The following is a 19,230-nucleotide window of genomic DNA, read 5'->3' on the forward strand; positions in this document are numbered from 1 at the left end:
GTGCTCAAGTCTAGCCCTCTATCACTCCACTTCTGGTTTTGTGGTGGTTCATTGGACATTAGAGTCTTAACAGACTTTCCTGCTCTCTAGCTGGCTTCTAACCACGATCCTCAGATTTCAACCTCCTGAGTAGCTGGGATTACAAGCGTGAGCTACCTTGCATTCCTTTTTTTTTTGTCCGTTGTGTGGCTTGGATGCTGTCAGGGCCTGGATGCTGTCTCTGAGCTCTCTTGATCAAGGCTAGTGCTCTAGCATTTTGAGGCCCAGCACGACTTCCAATTTTCTGGTGATTCATTGGAGATAAGAGTCTCAGAGACTTTCCTGCCCAGGTTGGCTTTGAACCATGGTCATCAGATCTCAGCCTCCCAGAAGCTGGAATCACAGACCTGAGCCACTGGGGCCTGGCTCTTTCCTTGTATTCTTATTTCAGTCTTCACCTGTACCCTCTCAAGATTTCCTTGGGGTTCCTAGCAGCACACTCACCCACAATGTCAGCTTCATACACAGTGGTTCTGACAACACAGTCCTCTGCGCACATGCGTGTGCACACACATGTGCACACACATGTGCACACACACACACACACACCTCCTGGCTTACCACACTCCTACACCTCAGGGTCTTCAAACATCTGACCTTACCTGGTCTCCTAGGCCATGAGTCCCCTCATCCACTCCACCAACTCCTAGCTCCATTCCCTGTCTTACTTGCCTGTGGTGGGTGCTGCTCCAGCTCCCTCCACCCACCTAGCCCCACTTTGTCCCCAAAGTGCTCAGGGTGAATGTGGCTCCAGGCTGGGCCTGACTGGGGTGGGTGGTGGTGATAATGGTGGTAGTGGTGGTGGTGGTGCTTCAGGCTGCAGCCTCAGAGTGCAGAAAACAGTAGTTGGGGAGGGAATGAAGTGGTGTGGTGTTCGTGGCTTTGGGGGGGCGGCCAGCATCTCTAGCACAGCATGGGAGGTGCTGATGCTAAAGAGGGGCTGCCCCCGTGTCTCTTCTCATGGTCCCTCGGAAACTGGAAGGGTGAGAGTTGAGGGTGGAATCATGGGTGAGGTCATGGGAACTCCTCCCCGCTCAACTGAGTGTCGCTGCTGCTTCACAGCCCCTGCCTCTTAGACTCCCAAGTCCCAGAATATGGGGACATTAAATCACAGCCCCCCCCCCAACAAATGCCAAAGGCTCTGGTCAATATATGTTCCAGGAGGCTTGTGATGCTGTGTGCTGTGAGTACCCTGTCCGAACCCCCCCCCCCCCCCGCCACTCACTGCCTGTAGCACACATTCTGACTTGAGGACCTGATATCTAAAAGCCTCTCTCTGTCACCCTCTGTGTCATTTCTGTCTCTTTCTCTAGCTCTCCCTTTCTTTCAATGTCTCTGTCTCTCTTGGTCTCTCTGTCTCTGGCACACAATATCCCTTTGTCTCTGTGTGTCTCTTTTTTTCTCTTTTGATTGGTCGTGGGGCTTGAACTCTGGGCCTGGGCGCTGTTCCTCAGCTCTTCAGCTCAAGATGAGCGCTCTACCGCTTGAGCCACAGCGCCACTTCCAGTTTTCTGGTGGTTTATTGGAGATAAGAGTCTCATGGACTTTCCTGCTCCAGCTGGCTTTGAACTGTGATCCTCAGATCTCAGCCTCCTGAGTAGCTAGGATGACAGGCGTGAGCCACCGGTGCCCAGCTCATCTCTGTCTCTCTCTCTATCAATCCCCAATTTGTCTCCACCCCTGCCTCTCTTTCTTCTCTCACTCCATCTTCTGTCTTTGTCCTCCTGCTTTCTCTATTCCTTTCATCTCTCCCTCGGTCTCTGTGTGTCTCGTGCTTTGCCTTATAGTGGTTTTCTCTCCAGTTTTCTTGTTTGATATTTTTGTTTGGTGGTTGTTTGGTTTTGAGACAGGGTCTCCCTATGTAACTCAGGCTAGCCTTGAACCCTGATCTTCCTACTGTACCTCTCAAGTAGCCGGGATTACAGGTGAGTGCTTATCTGTCTGTCTGTCTCCTGTTGGACCTATGTTCTCGTAACCCCTGATCCAGGTGGTCTTAATGCCCACACTGAGGAGAAGGGCTCAGGTCAAGAAACAGATGCGTGGGGGCTGACCTCAGGACTCCCAGGAGATGCCAGGGACAGAGCAGCGGCTCTGAGGCTGTCAAAGCCTCGAGGGTGGGGATGGGGGCACCCAGTAATGATTCTCAGCTCAGTGGACAGTACTCAGGGAACAGTTGGGCTTTAAGGACGACGGGGTAAAATTGAGGGCAGGAGGGAGGTCCTTATAAAGCCAGGGCAGTCCGGCACTGGTGGCTCACACCCGTAATCTTAGCTACTCAGGAGGCTAAGTGCTGAGGATCAAGACTCAAAGCCAGGCCAGGCAGAGACTCTTGTCTCCAATGAACTACCTGAAAATCAGAAGTGGCGCTGTGGCTCAAGTGGTAGAACGCTCACCTTGAGCTGAAGAGCTGAGGGACAGCGCCCAGGCCCAGAGTTCAGGCCCCACAACTGACAAAAAAATTAAAATAGAAATAAAGCAAGCCAGGGAAGAGGGGCATCCAGGATGTCATGAGCAAGTGACCCGTCCAACAGGGCACAGACTGGAGGCCAAGCAGGTTAGGTTCGGGGCTGACCCGGAGTTGAGGAGCTCCATCCCTCACTTCCAGCCCGGGCAGTGGCAGCAGGGGAGGACATGCCACATGGGGGCGGTCCCTCAGGTCAGAATTGGGGACAAGGACACAAGAGGATGCCCCCACCTGGGATTCTGAATCTGCCCACATGCCTGTATAGAAAGGAGTGAGAGGGGCTGGGAAGCTGGCTCAGTGGTAGAGTGCTTGCCTTGCATGCCTGAGGCCCTGGGTTCAATTCCTCGGCACCGCATAAGCAGAAAAAGCTGGAAGTGGCGCTGTGACTCAAGTGGTAGAGCGCTAGCCTTGAGCTGAAGAGCTGGGGGATAGCGCCCAGGCCCAGAGTTCAGGCCTCACGACCAATGGGAAAAAAAAGAAAAGAGAGAGAGCCAGGAGGACCCCAGGGCTCACACCTATAATCCCACCTATGCAGGAGGCTCAGATCTGAGGATCGCAATTTAATGCCAGCTGGGGTAGGGAAGTCTATCACACTCTTATCTCCCATCAATCACCAAAAAGCCAGCCTGGAGGTGTGGCTCAAGCGGCAGAGCACCAGCCTCGAGTGAAAAAGTTAAGTGAGAGAGTCCAGGCCCTGAGTTTAAACCCAGTACCGGCATGTGCGTGCATGTGCACATACACATTCACACACACTCACACACACAGAAAGCAAGGATGGGCTTCAGCCCACAGGAGTTAATGTGCCAGTGCTGGTGAGCTCAGCAGGAAGTCACTGGGATATTTTTCACTAGCTGATGATCAGGGCTGACTGACTTAGATGCTTACAAAACTCATACAAGGATGATATGCACGCACCCTGCACACACACATGTGTGTGCACACAGCCACATACACCACACAGCAAGATCTGTGTGCACATGGGTGCACACATGGGTGCATGCGCGTGGTCCCGAGCCTCCTGGCGCATTTCCCACCTCATCTGTAACCTGGGAACACACTCCCAATGTTACCTCACCAGCCCTTCCGACCCAGCGAAGCTCATGGGAGCAGGGATCTGGGCTCATGTTCTCTGCTGTGTGCCCAACCTAGAACAGTGCACAGCCCACACCAGCACCTCACAAAATAACTCTGGCCGGGCACCAAGGGCTCACGACAGTAGTCCTACTGAGACTGAGAACTGAGGATCCTGATTCAAAGCCAGCTTGGGTAAGAAAAGTCCGTGAGACTCTGATCTCCAAAGAGCCACTAAAAAGCCTGAAGTGGTGCTGTGGCTCAAGTGGTAGAGCACAAGCCTTGAGCAAACAAAGCTTAGGGTCAGCATCCGGGCCCTGAGTTCAAGCTCCAGGATAGCACAAAAATAAAGAAGGGAATAAGTTATCCTGGCAAACAAGGGCACTGAGCGGCTGAGCAGAGAAAGCCGGAGGGGCTGGGGGGGAGGGGCTGGGGGGGAGCCCCGTGGGATCCCCACTTGAGTCACATCAACATATTGGAAAGTGTGAGATAACGGAGTGGTGAGCTAGACAGGGGCCGGGTGGGGAGCACAGGAAGAAGGGGAGGGTGCGTGGGGACAGGGGAGGGGCCGAACCCCTGCTCTAAAGCAGGCCGCAGGGCCCAGCCGCCCGTGCAGCCAGCCGAGCTTCAGGCAGGGGTTCGGATCATTGGGCAATTGTGGTTTCCTCCGTGTGCTCAGGCGAGTCTGCCCTGCCCTAACCCAGCCTGGGGCATTCGCTGCCTGGCATGGAAGAGTCAATCCGGCAGCCCTCCGTGTTTGTGATAGATGGACAGACAGACATCCCATTCAGGAGGCTGGGACACCGCGCGGGGAGACGGCGCTGCAGCGCTGCCCAGGGGTGCCTGGCGCTGCTGATGCTGCTCCTGGGCGCCGGGCTGGCAGTCCAAGGCTGGTTTCTACTGCAGCTGCACCGGCACCTGGCAGAAGTGGTCACCCACCTGCCGGTGAGTGGGGCGTGGGGGGGCGGGGAGGGAGGTGGGGGGATGTGGGAAAGAGCTCTCGTGTTCCTGTTTGTCCCTAGGTGTGGCCAGGGCTGTTAATGCACCTACCTCAGTTTTCCCCTGTAAAATGGGAATCACTGTAGAATAGTAAATACATAATACACGGGGAGTGTGGGGTGCCCTGCAATGGCTGGACAAAGCAAGGGTCCAACCAATCAGAAGTGACATTCTGATGTGTCCTTGCTCCTGCCATTGTTGTGTGTGTGTGTGTGTGATTGTGTGTGTGATGAGGCTTAAACTGGGGGCCTGGGCTCTGTCTCTGAGGTTTATTTTTCTCAAGGCTCATGCTCTACCACCTGAGCTACAGCTCCAATCTAGCTTTTAGATGCTTAATTTGGAGATAAGAGTCTCACAGCCTTTGCTGGCTGGCTTTGAACTGCGATCCTCAGATCTCAGCCTCCTGAGGAGCTGGGGTGACAGGTGTGAGCTATCGGCGCCCAGCTCTCCGCCTCTTCCGGCTTTCTGAGTAACTGTTGGTAGTGCTCACTCTAGGCTGTTTCCAACTAGCCATGGATGGGTCTTGCTCCGGGTCACTGTGCCCAGCCCCTGCTCGTGTGGCCTTGCTCTGCACTCTGAGTCTCTGAGTCTCCATGTCCTGTCTCCTTGTGTTGGGATGCAGCGGTCACGTGTCCACGTGAACGTGGGCTGCTGGCCTGAGCCCCGGGCCTCCATTCCTGTGGATGGGAACACACCTGTGCACATGCATGTCCTGGTGTTCCATGTGTGGTCTCCAGGTCTCCCACTATAGACCAATGGATCCATGTGACCACATGTGCCTAGCAAATGGGCATACGTGCCTTAGAAGTGTGTCATTGGGACTGGGAAGGTGGCTCAGTGGTAGAGTGCTTGCCTTGCATGCACGAGGGCCTGGGTGTGATTCCTCAGTACCACATAAGCAGAAAAAGCAGAAGTGGTACTGTGGCTCGAGTAGTAGAGCGCTAGCTTTGAGATGAAGAGCTGAGGGACAGCGTCCAGGCCCAGAGTTCAAGCCCCACGACCGACAAAAAAAAAGCGTCATTAAATGCTCACCTCCAGGTCACTGTCCCTGTGTCCAGCCATGGGACATCTGTGCACTGTGTGTGCATGCTGCTACTGGGGCTTGAACTCAGGGCCTGGGCACTGTTCCCTGAGCTGCTTTTTTTTTTCTTTTGCTCAAGTCTGATGCTCAACCACTTGAACCACAGCTCTACTCCCAAATCTAGGACAGTTCAGATAGGAGACAATCAATTTGTTTTCTGTTGTTTATGTGTTGTTGTTTGAAGAGGGATTTTTTTTTTTTGGCCATACTTAAGCTTTGTACTCAAATCCTTTGAATGTGCTCAACTTGTGGCACTCTGCCACTTGAGCCATGCCTCCAGCCCAGCCTTTTGCTGGTCACCCAGACTTTTCTGCCCAGGCTGCAGAACTGCTGCAGTTCTCTGGATTTCAGCCTCAGTATTTGTTGAAGAAACACCTTCATGGTGTCTGTTCTGAGCCATGTGCTGACACAGGGTTTAGACACAGCCTTCATGAGATCCCAGGCAGGTGCTGCGTGCAATTCTACTTACAGAAGACAAAATGCCTGTAGGGCTAATGGGTGGTGTGCGTGCACGCATGTGTGCATGCATGCGTGCATGCTTGTGTGTACACACGGTCGCGTCTGTGTCTGTGGGCCCAGTCTGGCTTTCTCATGCCTCCTGTGTCTGCCTGGGGCCTGGGTGTGGCCTCACTGTGGATTGTTTCTTGCATTGCAGGATGGAGATCCAGGCTCCTGGGAGAAGCTGGTGCGAGGTGAGTGAGTCCTGCACCCCAGAAAAGAGAGGGATGGTTCTCATGCCAGCCCCCATTGCTCAACGTAATTTGCACAACCTATAGGTGCCCCTCCCCCATGCCTGAGAAGCAGAAGTTTGGGTCACTCCGGAAGGGGTGGGCTTGACCCTCACCCTACTCCCCAAGATACCAAGATGGCAGTGATAACCCCTTAGGAGGCTGACCTTTACCTTTGCCGGCTGCTTCTCACCTTTGATACTCTCTCCACAGAGCAAAGATCCCACCTGGCCAAGCCAGCTGCACATCTTACAGGTGAGGAAGGCAGCGCCAGGGTGTCCTAGGAAGCTCAAGAAGGCGGGCATTCGTTTATCCATCCATTCATTCCTTGCAGTGTTTATTCCCAGAGTTCCCAGAATGCAGACTGGGGGCTCTGAAGGGGGCAGGCAGGGAGCACACCTCTGAGACCTTCAGAGAATGCCGAAGCCATGAGTCAGCTGAACCCGCATCCATTCCTGTGCTTCCCCGCCTACCATGGCTGAATTCCCACGGAGCAACGAATGACTACAATGTCCCACACTGACACAAGAAACTCAGGGTGCACACACCTGTAATCCCAGCTACTCAAGAGGCTGAGATCTGAGGCTTGTGGTTTGAAGCCAGCCTGGGAAGGAAAGTCCATGAGACTCTTATCTCCAACGAACCAGCAAAAAGCTGGAAGTGGAGCTGTGGTTCAAAGTAGTAGAGTTGTAGCCTTGAGCAGAAGAGCTCAGGGACAGTGCCCAGACCCTGAGTTCAAGCCCCATGACTGACAAAAAGAAAAAAAAAACGCTCAGGGACAGTACTCAAGCCATGAGTTCAAACCCTAGGACTGGCACACACACACACACACACACACACACACACACACACACACACGAATGGCACATGTACCCATCAGCTCCTCCTTTATTTCTCTCTTTCCTACCCAGGGGCCAACACCAGCTTGACGGGCAGTGGCGGCCCACTGCTGTGGGAGGCCCAGCTGGGCCTGGCCTTTCTGAGAGGTCTCAGCTACCACAATGGGGCCCTGATGACCCCCAAGGCCGGCTACTATTACGTCTACTCCAAGGTGCAGCTGCGGGGCGTGGGCTGCCCCCAGGGGCTGGCCAGCGGCCTCCCCGTCACCCACGGTCTCTACAAGCGCACACCCCGCTACCCCAGGGAGCTGGAGCTGCTGGTCAGCCGCCGGTCCCCCTGCGCCCGCTCCCCGGGCTTCCGCGTGTGGTGGGACAGCAGCTTCGTGGGCGGCGTGGTGCACCTGGAGGCTGGGGAGGAGGTGGTCGTGCGGGTCCCCGGTGAGCGCCTGGCCCAGCTCTACGACGGCGTCCACTCCTACTTCGGAGCTTTTATGGTGTGAAGGAAATCGAAGCGTTGGTTGGAATGGAAGGGACTCATAGCTGGCCCTGAGGGTGGCAGACTGGGGGGCGGCAGAGGGCTCCACAGGAAGCTCAGCCAGCAGAGATCACCGAGGAGCCCCCTCCTCCTTTCACAACAGCCCCCCCCCAAAAAAACTCTACCAAGACCTCAGCAACCTGAAGGAGTTGAAAACCCAGCAGAACCTTCCAGAAAACCCACACAAGCCACAGACCTCACACAGACAATCCTAAAGACAATGACCTGGAGACTTGTGGTGGGCAGTTCGTAGTCCCTGCCCCCCCCTGCTCTCCCCTCACCCCCGAAATGCTTGGAAGAGCTCATTTGCCTGATATTCAGGCGAAAGTGCTGGATATGTCTGCTTTGACTAGAGAAGCCAGAAGGACGTGGGATTCCAGGATTTGGAGAGTTGGAGAAGGGAAACTGAGTCAGCCTCACTGTGGTCACGGGGGTGGCTAGCTGGAGAGATTTGTCACCAGGGCCTTGCACACCGCCCAGCTACACACAGTCACTATCTCTGTCTTACCCACGCACTCATGTTGGCCAATTCCCATGCTGGGAATACTTCCACCGTGGTGACTTCCAGTTGCCAAGGCAGCGCAGGAGCTGCGTGACACAGTGATGTGGCCACCAGCCTGGCCACTCAGCCTGGGGGAAGAGGGGGGGCAGCATGGAGCAGGGCACTGGGAAGCAGTGGCTCACGCCTGTCATCCCAGCTACTCAGGAGGCCGAGATCTGAGGATCACAGTTCCTAGCCAGCCAGGGCAGGAAAGTCTGTGAGACTCTTATCTCCCAGGAACCACCAGAAAACCGGAAGCAGAGCTGTAGCTCAAGTGGTAGAGCCTTGAGTGAAAAAGTTACGGGACAGCACCCAGGCCCTGAGTTCAAGCCCCAGGACTGGCACCAAAAAAATAAACAAAAAAAATGAAGCCTAGAGCATCCAGGGACTCTGTCTCATTTCCTCAGTCAAACTTTATCACGACTGTGGACGGACAGAGAGACAGACAGACAGACAGACACACACACACACACACACACACACAAACACATGCAATCCCTTCCCAGACCAGACAAGCTCTTGTCTATAGCCTGGGCCCCTTGGCCTCTGCTGACTGAAATAAAGAATAATTATTTATCTTAGCTTGTCCTTGTATTGTTGGGAGAAGACAAGGGTGGTGGAAAGTGGGGTTCAGCATTGCCCCCCCTCAAGGAGCCCTGTGGGAATGGAGACAGAAGTAGGGGCAGAGGGAGTGACCATGGGGGTACATGGTATGGGAGAAGACCTCCATCTCCTTGCAAGGAACCGGACTGGACGCCGTCAGGACATGGTGATGGAGTGAACCAGGGGAGATGGGAGGAAAGCCAGAAAAAGATATGCATTCTAAGGGCTGGGAATGTGGCTCAGTGGTAGAGCGCTTGCCTTGCATGCCTGAGGCCCTGGGTTCGATTCCTCAGCACCACATAAGCAAAAAGAAAAAAGCCGGAAGTGGCACTGTGGCTCAAGTGGTAGAGCGCTAGCCTTGAGCTGAAGAGCTGAGGGACAGCGGGACAGCACCCAGGCCCAGAGTTCAGGCCCATGCCTGGACCCCCCCCCCCTAAAAAAAAAAGCTCAAGGACAGCACTCAGGCCCAGAGTTCAGGCCCCATGAACGGATCCAAAAAAAACAAAAAAAGATATGCATTCTAGCCAAGTGTCAATGGCTCATGCCTGACATCCTAACTACTCGGGAGGCTGAGATCTGAGGATCACAGTTCAAAGCCAGTCTAGGCAGGAAAGCCTCTGTGAGATGCTTATCTCCAGTCACTCACCAGAAAACTAAAAGTGGCACTGTGCATCAAAGTGGTAGAGCGCTAGCCTGGAGCAAGAGAGCTCAGCAACAGTGGCCAGGCCCAGAGCTCAAACCCCTCGACCTGACATCTTATATATTCATTTATCTAATTTGGGGAGGAGGAGGAGAATAGCAAAATGCTGAAACAAGGACACAGGATGACCCATTGCAACAATGACACTCACAAGACACTATGTTGAAAATGAACTTGACAACTTTGGGGGGGGGGGGAAGGGAAGGAATAGTAGAAGAAAAACAAAGGAGGGGGTAACAATGCTCGACAAGAAATGTACTCATTACCTTACTGATGTAACTGGAACCTCTCTGTACAGCATCTTTACAAGAAAATAAAATTGCCAGGCCCTGATGGCTTACGCCTATAATCCTAGCTACTCAGGAGGCTGAGATCTGAGGAATGTGGTTCAAAGCCAGCCTGGGCAGGAAAAGTCTGTGAGACTCTTATCTCCAATAAACCACCAGAAAACCAGAAGTGGCGCTGTGACTCAAGTGGTAGAGCGCTAGCCTTGACTGAAGAGCTGAGGGACAGCGCCCAGGCCCTGAGTTCAAGCCCCATGACTGACAAAAAAGAAAAGAAAGAAAGAAAGAAAAAGGTACATTCAAATCCAAGGATTTATGCAAATGAGCACACGCAAATTAGTGTGGGTGTGTGCATGCAAATGAAGGGTGCTGATGGCTGGAAAGGACTGCTTTCTAGGATCTGAATTGGAGGGGCAGTTCATCTCCCAGGTTAATTGTAAAGAGAAATCAGAGCCAGTGTGGAAATAACGTTGGTGGCACCTGATACAGTCAGAGCTCAATAAACAAAGGCGTGTCTAAGAGATGCACACACATTCAGGAGGACCCACATTTTGTGTTTTGTTTCTTATTTTCTGTGCCTGACCTGAACTAAGGGCCTGAGCACTATCCCTGAGCTTTTTAGTTTATAGTTAGCCCTGTACCACTCGAGCCATAGCTCCACTTGTGGCTTTTTGCTGATTAATTGGAGTTAAGAATCTCATGGCCTTTCCTGCCTCGCCTGGCTTCAAATTGTGATTTTCAGATCTCAGCCTCCTGAGTAGCTAAGATTACAAGCATGACCCTCTGGTGCCCAGCTAACATTTTGGGTTTGGATTTTATTGTATTTGTTTTTGTTTTAGATAAGGTCTCTCTATGTTACCTCGGCTGGTCTTGAACCTGTAAGCTGGAGTGACTCTTCTGCTTTAGCCTTGCAAGTTAGCTGGGACTATAAGTGTATGCTACTGCACTAGCTACTATCTATACATGTGTACCTAATCCCTGGACAGACGCTATGCCCTCACCTACAGAATCTGTGACTAGAGACCCTCCTTCTACCCCAGAGCTCACAGTGAGCAGGGGAAGGAATTTTCCTCCCCCCTTGTCTTTGCTGGGCTGGAGGGAAGTGACAGCACCAACCCCCACTGGAGTTTCCTCTCTGCTCATCATCATGGTCTTTCTGTTTCCGTGGCTTTGATGAGGAGATGAAGGTGTCAGGGACAGTGAATTTATAAAAGCCGCCACCATCAACCACCAACTTCCGCCTGAGGCTGGAACCAGAACTTTCTCTGAGAGGGGTTTTGCAGCCCTGGGGGGGAAAGAAGAAGAGGAGGTAGGTGAGGAAGGGAAGGGTGAAGGGCGGGGAGGAGGAAATGGAGAAAGGGAGGAGGAAAGGAGAGGAGGAGGGGAGGGAGACAAGGGGACCCCAGCAGGGACAGAAGCTGGAGGCTCAGGAAGCTCCTGGTCCAGGCCACTGCCCCACATCTCTATTTCTGAGACGTTAATGTGCTTCGTGTCCTTTTTCACATGCTGGGCTCCACCATCAATCAACCCACAGGTCATGAGGAGAGCAGGCAGGAAGCTCTCTCGATTCTCTTTATCACCAGCCAAGACCCAAGAAAACACGTGACCAATGTCACCTGCTCTATCCTGCCACAGCCTTGAGAAGCAAGGGTGCAGAGAAACAGGGCCACTCTTACGCTGCAGCATGGGGCCTGAGTTCAGATCCCTGCTCTGCCACTTCCCAGCTGAGCGCCCCTGGGCTCCAATCCAGGCTTCCTTGGGCCTCAGTTTCCCCTTCTGTGAGATTAAACAATCTAAATCTTAGGAGCCTTAGGAAGAGCTCTTTAATCTTTAGTTGATATTCTTTTGTAAGTATGATTATTTCCTCCCCCTCCTCCTCCTTCTTCTTCTTCTTCTTTTTCTTCTTCTTCTGTCAGAGGTTGGGCTTGAACTCAGGGCCTGGCATTGTCCCTGAGCTCTTTTTTTTTTTTGCTGGTCATGGGGCCTGAACTCTGGGCCTGGGCGCTGTCCCTCAGCTCTCAACTCAAGGCGAGCGCTCTACCACTTGAGCTACAGCGCCACTTCCATAATGTTTTTTTAAATCGCCGAGGTTCTGAGTGCTCTATATAGTTTTGTTTTGTTTTTTTTTGTCGGTCGTGGGGCTTGAACTCTGGGCCTGGGCGCTGTCCCTCAGCTCTTCAACTCAAGGCTAGCGCTCTACCACTTGAGCTACAGCGCCACTTCCTCCACCTCCAGCTTTTTGAGGGTTGATTGGAGGTAAGAGTCTCAAGGACTTTCCTGTCCCGGCTGGCTTTGAAGCCTGAGCCTCAGATCCTCAGCCTCCTGAGTAGCTGGGATTACAGGCGTGAGCCACCAGCACCCAACAACTTGGTGTATTTTGGACATGGGAATTAGTAGTCAAAGTTTAAACTTGAGAACATTTTGACATTGACAAATCCAGATTTCTGGCTGTTTTTTGTTGTTGGCAGTGCTGAGATTCGAACTGGGGACCTCTCACTTACCAGGCAGATGGATACTCTCCCACTTGAACTATGCCACCAGTCCATTCAGTTTTAGTTTGTTTCCCAGACACAACTTCACACTTTTGCTCTGGCTGAGCTCCGCTACAATCCCCCTACGTCCTCCCCACCAAGTAGCCTGGACTACAGGCATTCACTACCTCCCTGGGCATGCTTTTTGAGATAAGGTTTCAATAGCTTTTTGCCTATGGTGGCTTTTGACCACAATCCTCCTGGCTCTACCTCCTAAGAAACGGGAATGATAGTTCTCAGCCAACATGCCCAGCTCCAAATGTCTGAATCTTCTTGGGAAGGTAGGAGCTATGAGAGCAGCCCAGGCCGGGCAGGGGCTGTTCCCCATGGATGGGCCAGGCTCTTCAGCTACCCAGGACCTCACCACTCCAGCTGTCTTCCACTGGGGCTGTGTGTGAAACACCTTTCCTCCTCATGCATGTGCTGTGCATTTTGTTCAGATAATGAATGTCATGAATCATTTCACATGGCCAGAGAACTTTCCAGAAGGTTCTAGAGCCTGGGGTGCTCCTTCTGGCCACTCCTTCAGTTCTTACCAAGACCCTGTGCAAGGGAGGAGGTGGGGGAGGGGGAGGGGAGGGGAGGGAGAGGCAATGGTATTGTATTTTATTTTTTTTGCCAGTCCTGGGGCTTGAACTCAGGGCCTGAGCACTGTTCCTGAGCCTCTCTGTGCTCAAGACTAGAACTCCACCATTTGAGCCACAGTACCACTTCCGGCTTTTTCTGATTATGTGGTATTGAGGAATTGAACCCAGGGCTTCATGCATACTAGGTGAGCAATCTACTACTAAGCCACCTTCCCAGCCCCACCAATGGTATTTTAATCTTTCTTTTTTTCGGATGGGCAAATGTCTCTTCGCTTTTGGCAAACTCAAGCTCCAATAAACCCACCATGAGTTGAAAATAAATAAGTCAAAAATGTATTCAATGAGAGGAGTGTGGTAGCTCACACCTGTAATCCCAGCTATTTGGGAGGTAGAGCTGGAGGAAGATCACAGTTCAAGGCCAGGCCTAGCTTCCCACTCACCAAAAAGAAATAAAAATAGCAAGAACTTCATCCCAACCAAAAAGTTGGGCATGGTGGCACACACCTGTAACCCTAGCTACTCAGCAGACTGAGATCTGAGGATCGCAGTTCAAAGCCAGCTCAAGCAGGAAATTCCATGAGATTCCTATCTTTAATTCGCCACCAAAACGCCAGAAGTGGAGCTGTGCCTCAAGTGGTAGAGCGCTAGTCTTGAGTTTAAAAGCTCAGGGACAACATCCAGGCCCTGAGCTCAAGCCCACACACATGACCTAGGCAGGTCACTGCTGCGGCCCCCACTCCCCACCCTCATCTGGAACTGTCACCCCGGCTTTGTTCATGAAGCCAGTGTGGGGCCGAGTGAAGACACAGGAAACTCTTTGAGGCTGTCTGTGGCTTTAAGTGCCCAGTGACATGACTACTGACTGAGTCACTTCCGTCTGGAGAACCTGCTACCTCTCACACCTCTGTTCCAGCCAGTGGCCTCCATTCCAAGCTGCCGTGAGTTCCCCTCTAGTAGGGGTGAGGGGAGGAGACACAGAGACAGTGGGATTTCCATATCTCTCGATCTGTACTCAGAAACCAAGACATAGGAACTTTCCCTGCGGTGATGGACTAAATTACGTCCCTTTCTCCAAAAAATCCTCATTCTACACTCTCAACCCCCTCCCCAAACCTCAGGAAGACGGTAGATTTGAAGATACTTTTTCTTTTCTTTCTTTTCTTTTCTAGGTCCAAGACCGGGAATCGAACTGGGCATCTGTAGTCACTATTGCTCACTGGCTTAGTGCTCTGCAGCTGACACCCCTCCAGCCCCCTGAAGATAGTTTTTAGAGACAGAATGTTAACTTTAAATGAGTCACTAAATCAAGATGACCAAAGTTCTTAGAAGGATGTGTTAGCCAGGCATGGTGGTACACACCTGTCATCCCAGACATGAAAGAAGCAGGAGGATTGAGATTTGAGGCCAGCCCTGGCAAAATGTAACAAGACTCTATATAGACAAATAAGCTAGGCTTGGTGATACATCTCTATTCAGGAGGCCAAGGCACGAGGATCTCTGCCTGAGGTCATTCCTGGGAGAAAAAAACAAACAAAACATGAAACCCTACAGTAAAAATAACTCAACAGTCAGGCACGGATGATTCATGGTTCATGTCTGTAATCCCAGCTACTCAGGAGATCGGGGGATTGCATTTCAAAGCCAGCCCAGACAGAAAAGTCTATGGGACTCATATATCTAATTAACTAGCAAAAATCTGGACGTGGAGCTGTGGTACCCAGGACCAGCGCACACACACACACACACACACACACACACACACACATACACACACACACACACACACACACACACACAAAAGCAAGCAAAAGCAAAAAAGGATTGAAAGTAAGTTAGACATTACTAGCTCACCTGTAATCCCAGCTACTCAAGAGGCTGAGATCTGGAGGAACACAGTTCAAAAACAGCCCTGGCAAGAAATTTCACAAAACCCCTTCTCAACCTGGGCTCAGTGACATGCACCTGTCATCCCAAATTACATGGAAAGCTAAAATTGAGAGGATCACGTTTCCAGGCAGAGAAGAAGAGCTGGGGGGGAGAGGGGGGGCGCGGCGGGGGTGGAAGGGGGCGGGGAATGGCAGGGAACCCTGGGATCCCAACAATAATCTGCCCCAAAATAGGCAGATCGCAGATCTGGGTGGGAATGCATCCTCTTGCGCCCCCTCGTGGCCCTCCTGCACACCACAGCCAAAGTGAGTTCACTTCTGACAGTATTAAAAATAGCATACAAATCAGTTCAAGGCCACCTGGGGCAGGAAAGTTTACAAGACTCCAACTCAACCCATTAGTTTGGCCTGGTAGTGCGTAGATGACAGGGGCTGAAAGTGGGCAGATCACAGCTCAGATAGGAATCGAAACCCTACCCTGAAAATTACCAGAGGGGGGGGAAAAAGCAGAGCTGGAGGCGTGGCTCTGGCCCAGGAGGCGTGGCTTGAGGTGCGTGGGCGTGGCTCTTGCCTAGGGGCGTGGCTTGAGAGGTAGAGTATAGCTACATTGTAGGGGGCGTGGCCCGACGTGCACAATGCTGTGGGGGCGTGGTCGTGTAAGTGGGGGCGTGGCTCAACGGCTAGGGCGTGGCCAGAGACTTAAGGTGCTCTGGCTGTGAGGCTCGACTCTAGCCATATGAGCTGGGTCAAGGAGTAGAATGTAGAGCATCTTAGCAAGGCTCCCGTGGCTCACACCTGTCACACTAGCTACTCAGGAGGCTGAGATCTGAGGACGACGATTCAAAGCCAGCCCAGGCAGGAAAGTCTGAGGCTCTCAACTTTAATAAACTACTACTACTGAAAAAAAACAGCCAGAAGTGGAGCTGTGGTTCAAGTGGTAGAGCACCTTGAGTTCAAGGCCCAGAACTGGCACACACAGAAAGAAAGAAAAGGAAGGAAGGGAGGGAAGAAGAGAGGGAGGCAGGGAGCACATCTGCCCAAGAAGCTGAAGCCCTGGGTTCCAGCACTGCATCGAACTTCGTGCCCTTTGAGCGACACCTCCCATTTCCCCACACCCAACCCAGCCCAGTCCTCCTCTGCTTTACACTCCACATAGAGAGATCCAGGGGCCTTTAACTTTTGTGTCCTGCTTATTTCCCTTAGCATAAACTCCTCCAGGTTCAAAGGCAGGATATCACTATTTTTAAAGGCTGACTAATATTCCCTCGTAAACATGTATCCCATTCACCAAATACCCCATGAGGGTCATGCGTTTCCACCAATGAGCGCGGACGGCCTTTGTATCTTGGCTGCTGGGGACATGGGGTAGGTAGGGAGGTCTCTTTGAGAGCCTGATTTGCAGCTGGGCGTGGTGGCCTCAGCCTGTCACCTGAGCTACTCTGGAGGCTGAGGGAGAGGAACCTTAAAGCCTCCGGGTGCACAGCCAGCCTGCCAACATAGCAAGACCCTGTCACACAGAAAGAGCAAAAAGTCCAACCCACAACAGGTGCTCGAATGAATGAATGAGTGCCAGGAAAGAAAGGATGGAAAGCCAAATTGGAAGACTGGGGACTGGGGAAGGGCAGGCTAGTCCAAAACAGCTGGAGGGATTTCCCTGCCCCTAGGCAGGCTTGGCTCTTGCCCTGTATCAGATATCTTCAGGGACATCCTGACAATTAAGGCAGATCAGGGTAGGGATGGCTGAGGAAGGCCGGGTGCCCACACTGCCCTGGGCACTGCCCTGGGCCTCCCCACGCTGCACACGGTCACTCTCTGATGCCAGCACCTGACCCCCCTGCAGCCACGGCCAGGGGGAGAGGTGGGAGACATGGGAGGGGTGCACTTGCCATCTGCAGACACCTGGAGATCTCAGGGTGTTGGTGCCCCCCCATCCCCGATGACTCACAGGATGCTGGGTGAACAGAACCTCGAAGAGGGGAACTAAGCCAGGAAAGGGGGTGGCTGCCATTTAAAGTAGGGCCCTGATGGGGGACCCTGTGAGGGGCTTGGGAGAAAGACCTGAGGGAGGTGGGGGTGGGGAGCCAAGCGTCCTGCTGTCTGTGGGAAGTCCTCCCCACAGTCTGGCCTTTGACCCTCTCCCACCCCACTCTCCTCCCAGGCCAGGACTCAGGGCTCAGTTTCCTCCAGTGGGGGATGGCTGCTCCTCTCCTTTGTCTCACCTTTGCGACTTCGGGCTCCTCTGAGCCCTAGAACGTGTCTGTCCGTCTCTGTCTCTTCTTTGCCTTTTGCCCCCATCTCTTCCTCCTCCTCCTCCTCCTCCTCCTCCTCTTCTCCCCTGCTCTACCACTGTTCCCAAACACTGACAAGACCATCTTTGGGGTGAGGTGGGTGTATCCCTAACTGCCATTCCTGGTTAGACTCTTTATTTGTTTCCCTTCTTCCTTTTATTCTGTTAAAAATAAAATTAAAAGTCTGAGCTGGGTGCCGGTGGCTCACGCCTGTAATTCTAGCTACTCAAGAGGCGAAGACTTTAAGATTGCAGTTCGAAGCCAGCCTGGGCAGAAAAGTCCATGAGACTCTTACCTCCAATATACCCTGGATGTTTGAGACAGAAAGAACTGTGGCCAAGTGGTAGAGCAACCTGCCTTGAACAAAACAAGCTCAGAGACGGTGCCCAGACCCTGAGTTCAAGCCCCAGGACCAGCACATATACACACACGCACACACATGCACACGCACACACGCACACACATGCACGCATGCACACACACACTGACAATTATTCCATGCGTAAGAATTCATTTATGTACTGGTCCTGGGACTTGAACTCAGGGCCTGGGCACTGTCCCTATGCTTCTATTGCTCAAGGCTGGCACTCTACCATTTGTGCCACAGTGCCACTTCTGGCTCTTTAGTGGTGAATTGGAGATGAGAGTCTCATGGACTTTCCTGCCTGGGCTGGCTCTGAACGGGAATCCTCAGATCTCAGTCTCCTGAGTAGCTAAGACTTCAGATGTGAGCCACCAGTACCCACCTTTTCTTGGTGTTTTATGACAGGATCTCACATGTAGTCCGGACTGGCCTTGAGTTATGTATCTTCCTGCCTCTCCATCCCAAATACTAGGATTATAGGCATGTACTACCAGGCCTGACATCTTTTGACTTTTTAATAACATCCCTCCTGAAAGAGGGAACAGCTTACACTAAGCAAAGGGAAAGAAATATACATACCACCTGATGTGGAAGAAATAGTTGTATTGTCAAAGCTCATAGAATTCATGAACTTTGTAGACCATGATAATGACAATTTGCCTTGTGAAGGTTAAAATGTGTTTTGACTTTAACTATCACTACCCCACATCATAATAACAACAACAACAATAATAATAATAATACCCCTCCTAACAGATACAAGGTGACAGCTCATTCTGATTTTGATTTCATTTTTATGATGATTAGTGAAACTGAAACACCTTTTTGTGTACTTATTTCCCATGTATATATATTTTTAAAGAAATTTTCTTCCTTCCTTCCTTTCTTTCTTTCTTTTTTACTTCCTTTCTTCCTTTCTTTCTTTCTTTCGACAAGGTGTCACTGTGTAGGCTAGCTTTGACCTTCGCCTCCCGTATGCAGGGATTACAGGCATGCACTGTGACACTTGTTGATTTCTTTGCCCACACATTGACCACACTAGTTGCTTTTGTTGTCACTGTTTTCTCTCATGTTTTGTCGTTGTTGTTGTTAAGTTGTAAGCATTCGGTCTGTGTTTTGAATTCTAGACATTTGTTGGACATTTGGCTTGCAAATATTTTCCTCTCCTTGTTGGTTGTTTTCTCTCCCCTGGCATGCAGAAGCTTTTTAGTTTTTTAGTTTGATGTGATCTCACTGAATAATTTTTGCCTTTATTGCCTAGGCCTTTGGAAAGAAAGAAGGAAGGAAGGAAGGAAGGAAGAAGCTAGGTGCTGGTCTCATGCCTATAATCTTAGGAGGCTGAGATGTGAGGATCACAATTCAAAGCCAGCCAGGATAGGAAAGTCTATGACACTCTTTTTTTTTGGGGGGGGTCCGGTGGTGGAGCCTGAACTCTGGGCTTGGGCACTGTCTGTCCCTCAGCTCTTCAGCTCAAGGCTACCACTTGAGCCACAGCACCACTTCTGGCTTTTTTTTATGCTTATGTAGTGCTGAGGAATCAAACCCATGGCTTCAAGCATTCAAGGCAAGCGCTCTACCACTGAGCCACCTTCCCAGCCGTCTATGAGACTCTTATCTCCAATGAATCACCAAAAACCCAGAGGGAAGCCATGGCTCAAAGTGACAAAGCACTAGCCTTGAGCAACAGAGC

General features: G+C 51.8%; 1 protein-coding gene across 1 annotated transcript; it reads left to right on the plus strand.

The window, feature by feature from the left end:
• Positions 1-4,221: 4,221 nt before the first annotated feature.
• On the plus strand, positions 4,222-8,497 carry Tnfsf14 (TNF superfamily member 14). Its single transcript, XM_042697262.1, has 4 exons — positions 4,222-4,519; positions 6,310-6,346; positions 6,596-6,637; positions 7,294-8,497. The coding sequence occupies exons 1-4, from the start codon at positions 4,301-4,303 to the stop codon at positions 7,719-7,721; spliced, it is 726 nt and encodes a 241-aa protein (XP_042553196.1). The 5' UTR covers positions 4,222-4,300; the 3' UTR covers positions 7,722-8,497.
• The last annotated feature ends 10,733 nt before the right edge of the window (positions 8,498-19,230 follow it).

This window comes from Dipodomys spectabilis, unplaced genomic scaffold (genome assembly GCF_019054845.1).
Source record: "Dipodomys spectabilis isolate Male_0828 unplaced genomic scaffold, ASM1905484v1 ptg000215l, whole genome shotgun sequence".
Taxonomy (NCBI): domain Eukaryota; kingdom Metazoa; phylum Chordata; class Mammalia; order Rodentia; family Heteromyidae; genus Dipodomys; species Dipodomys spectabilis.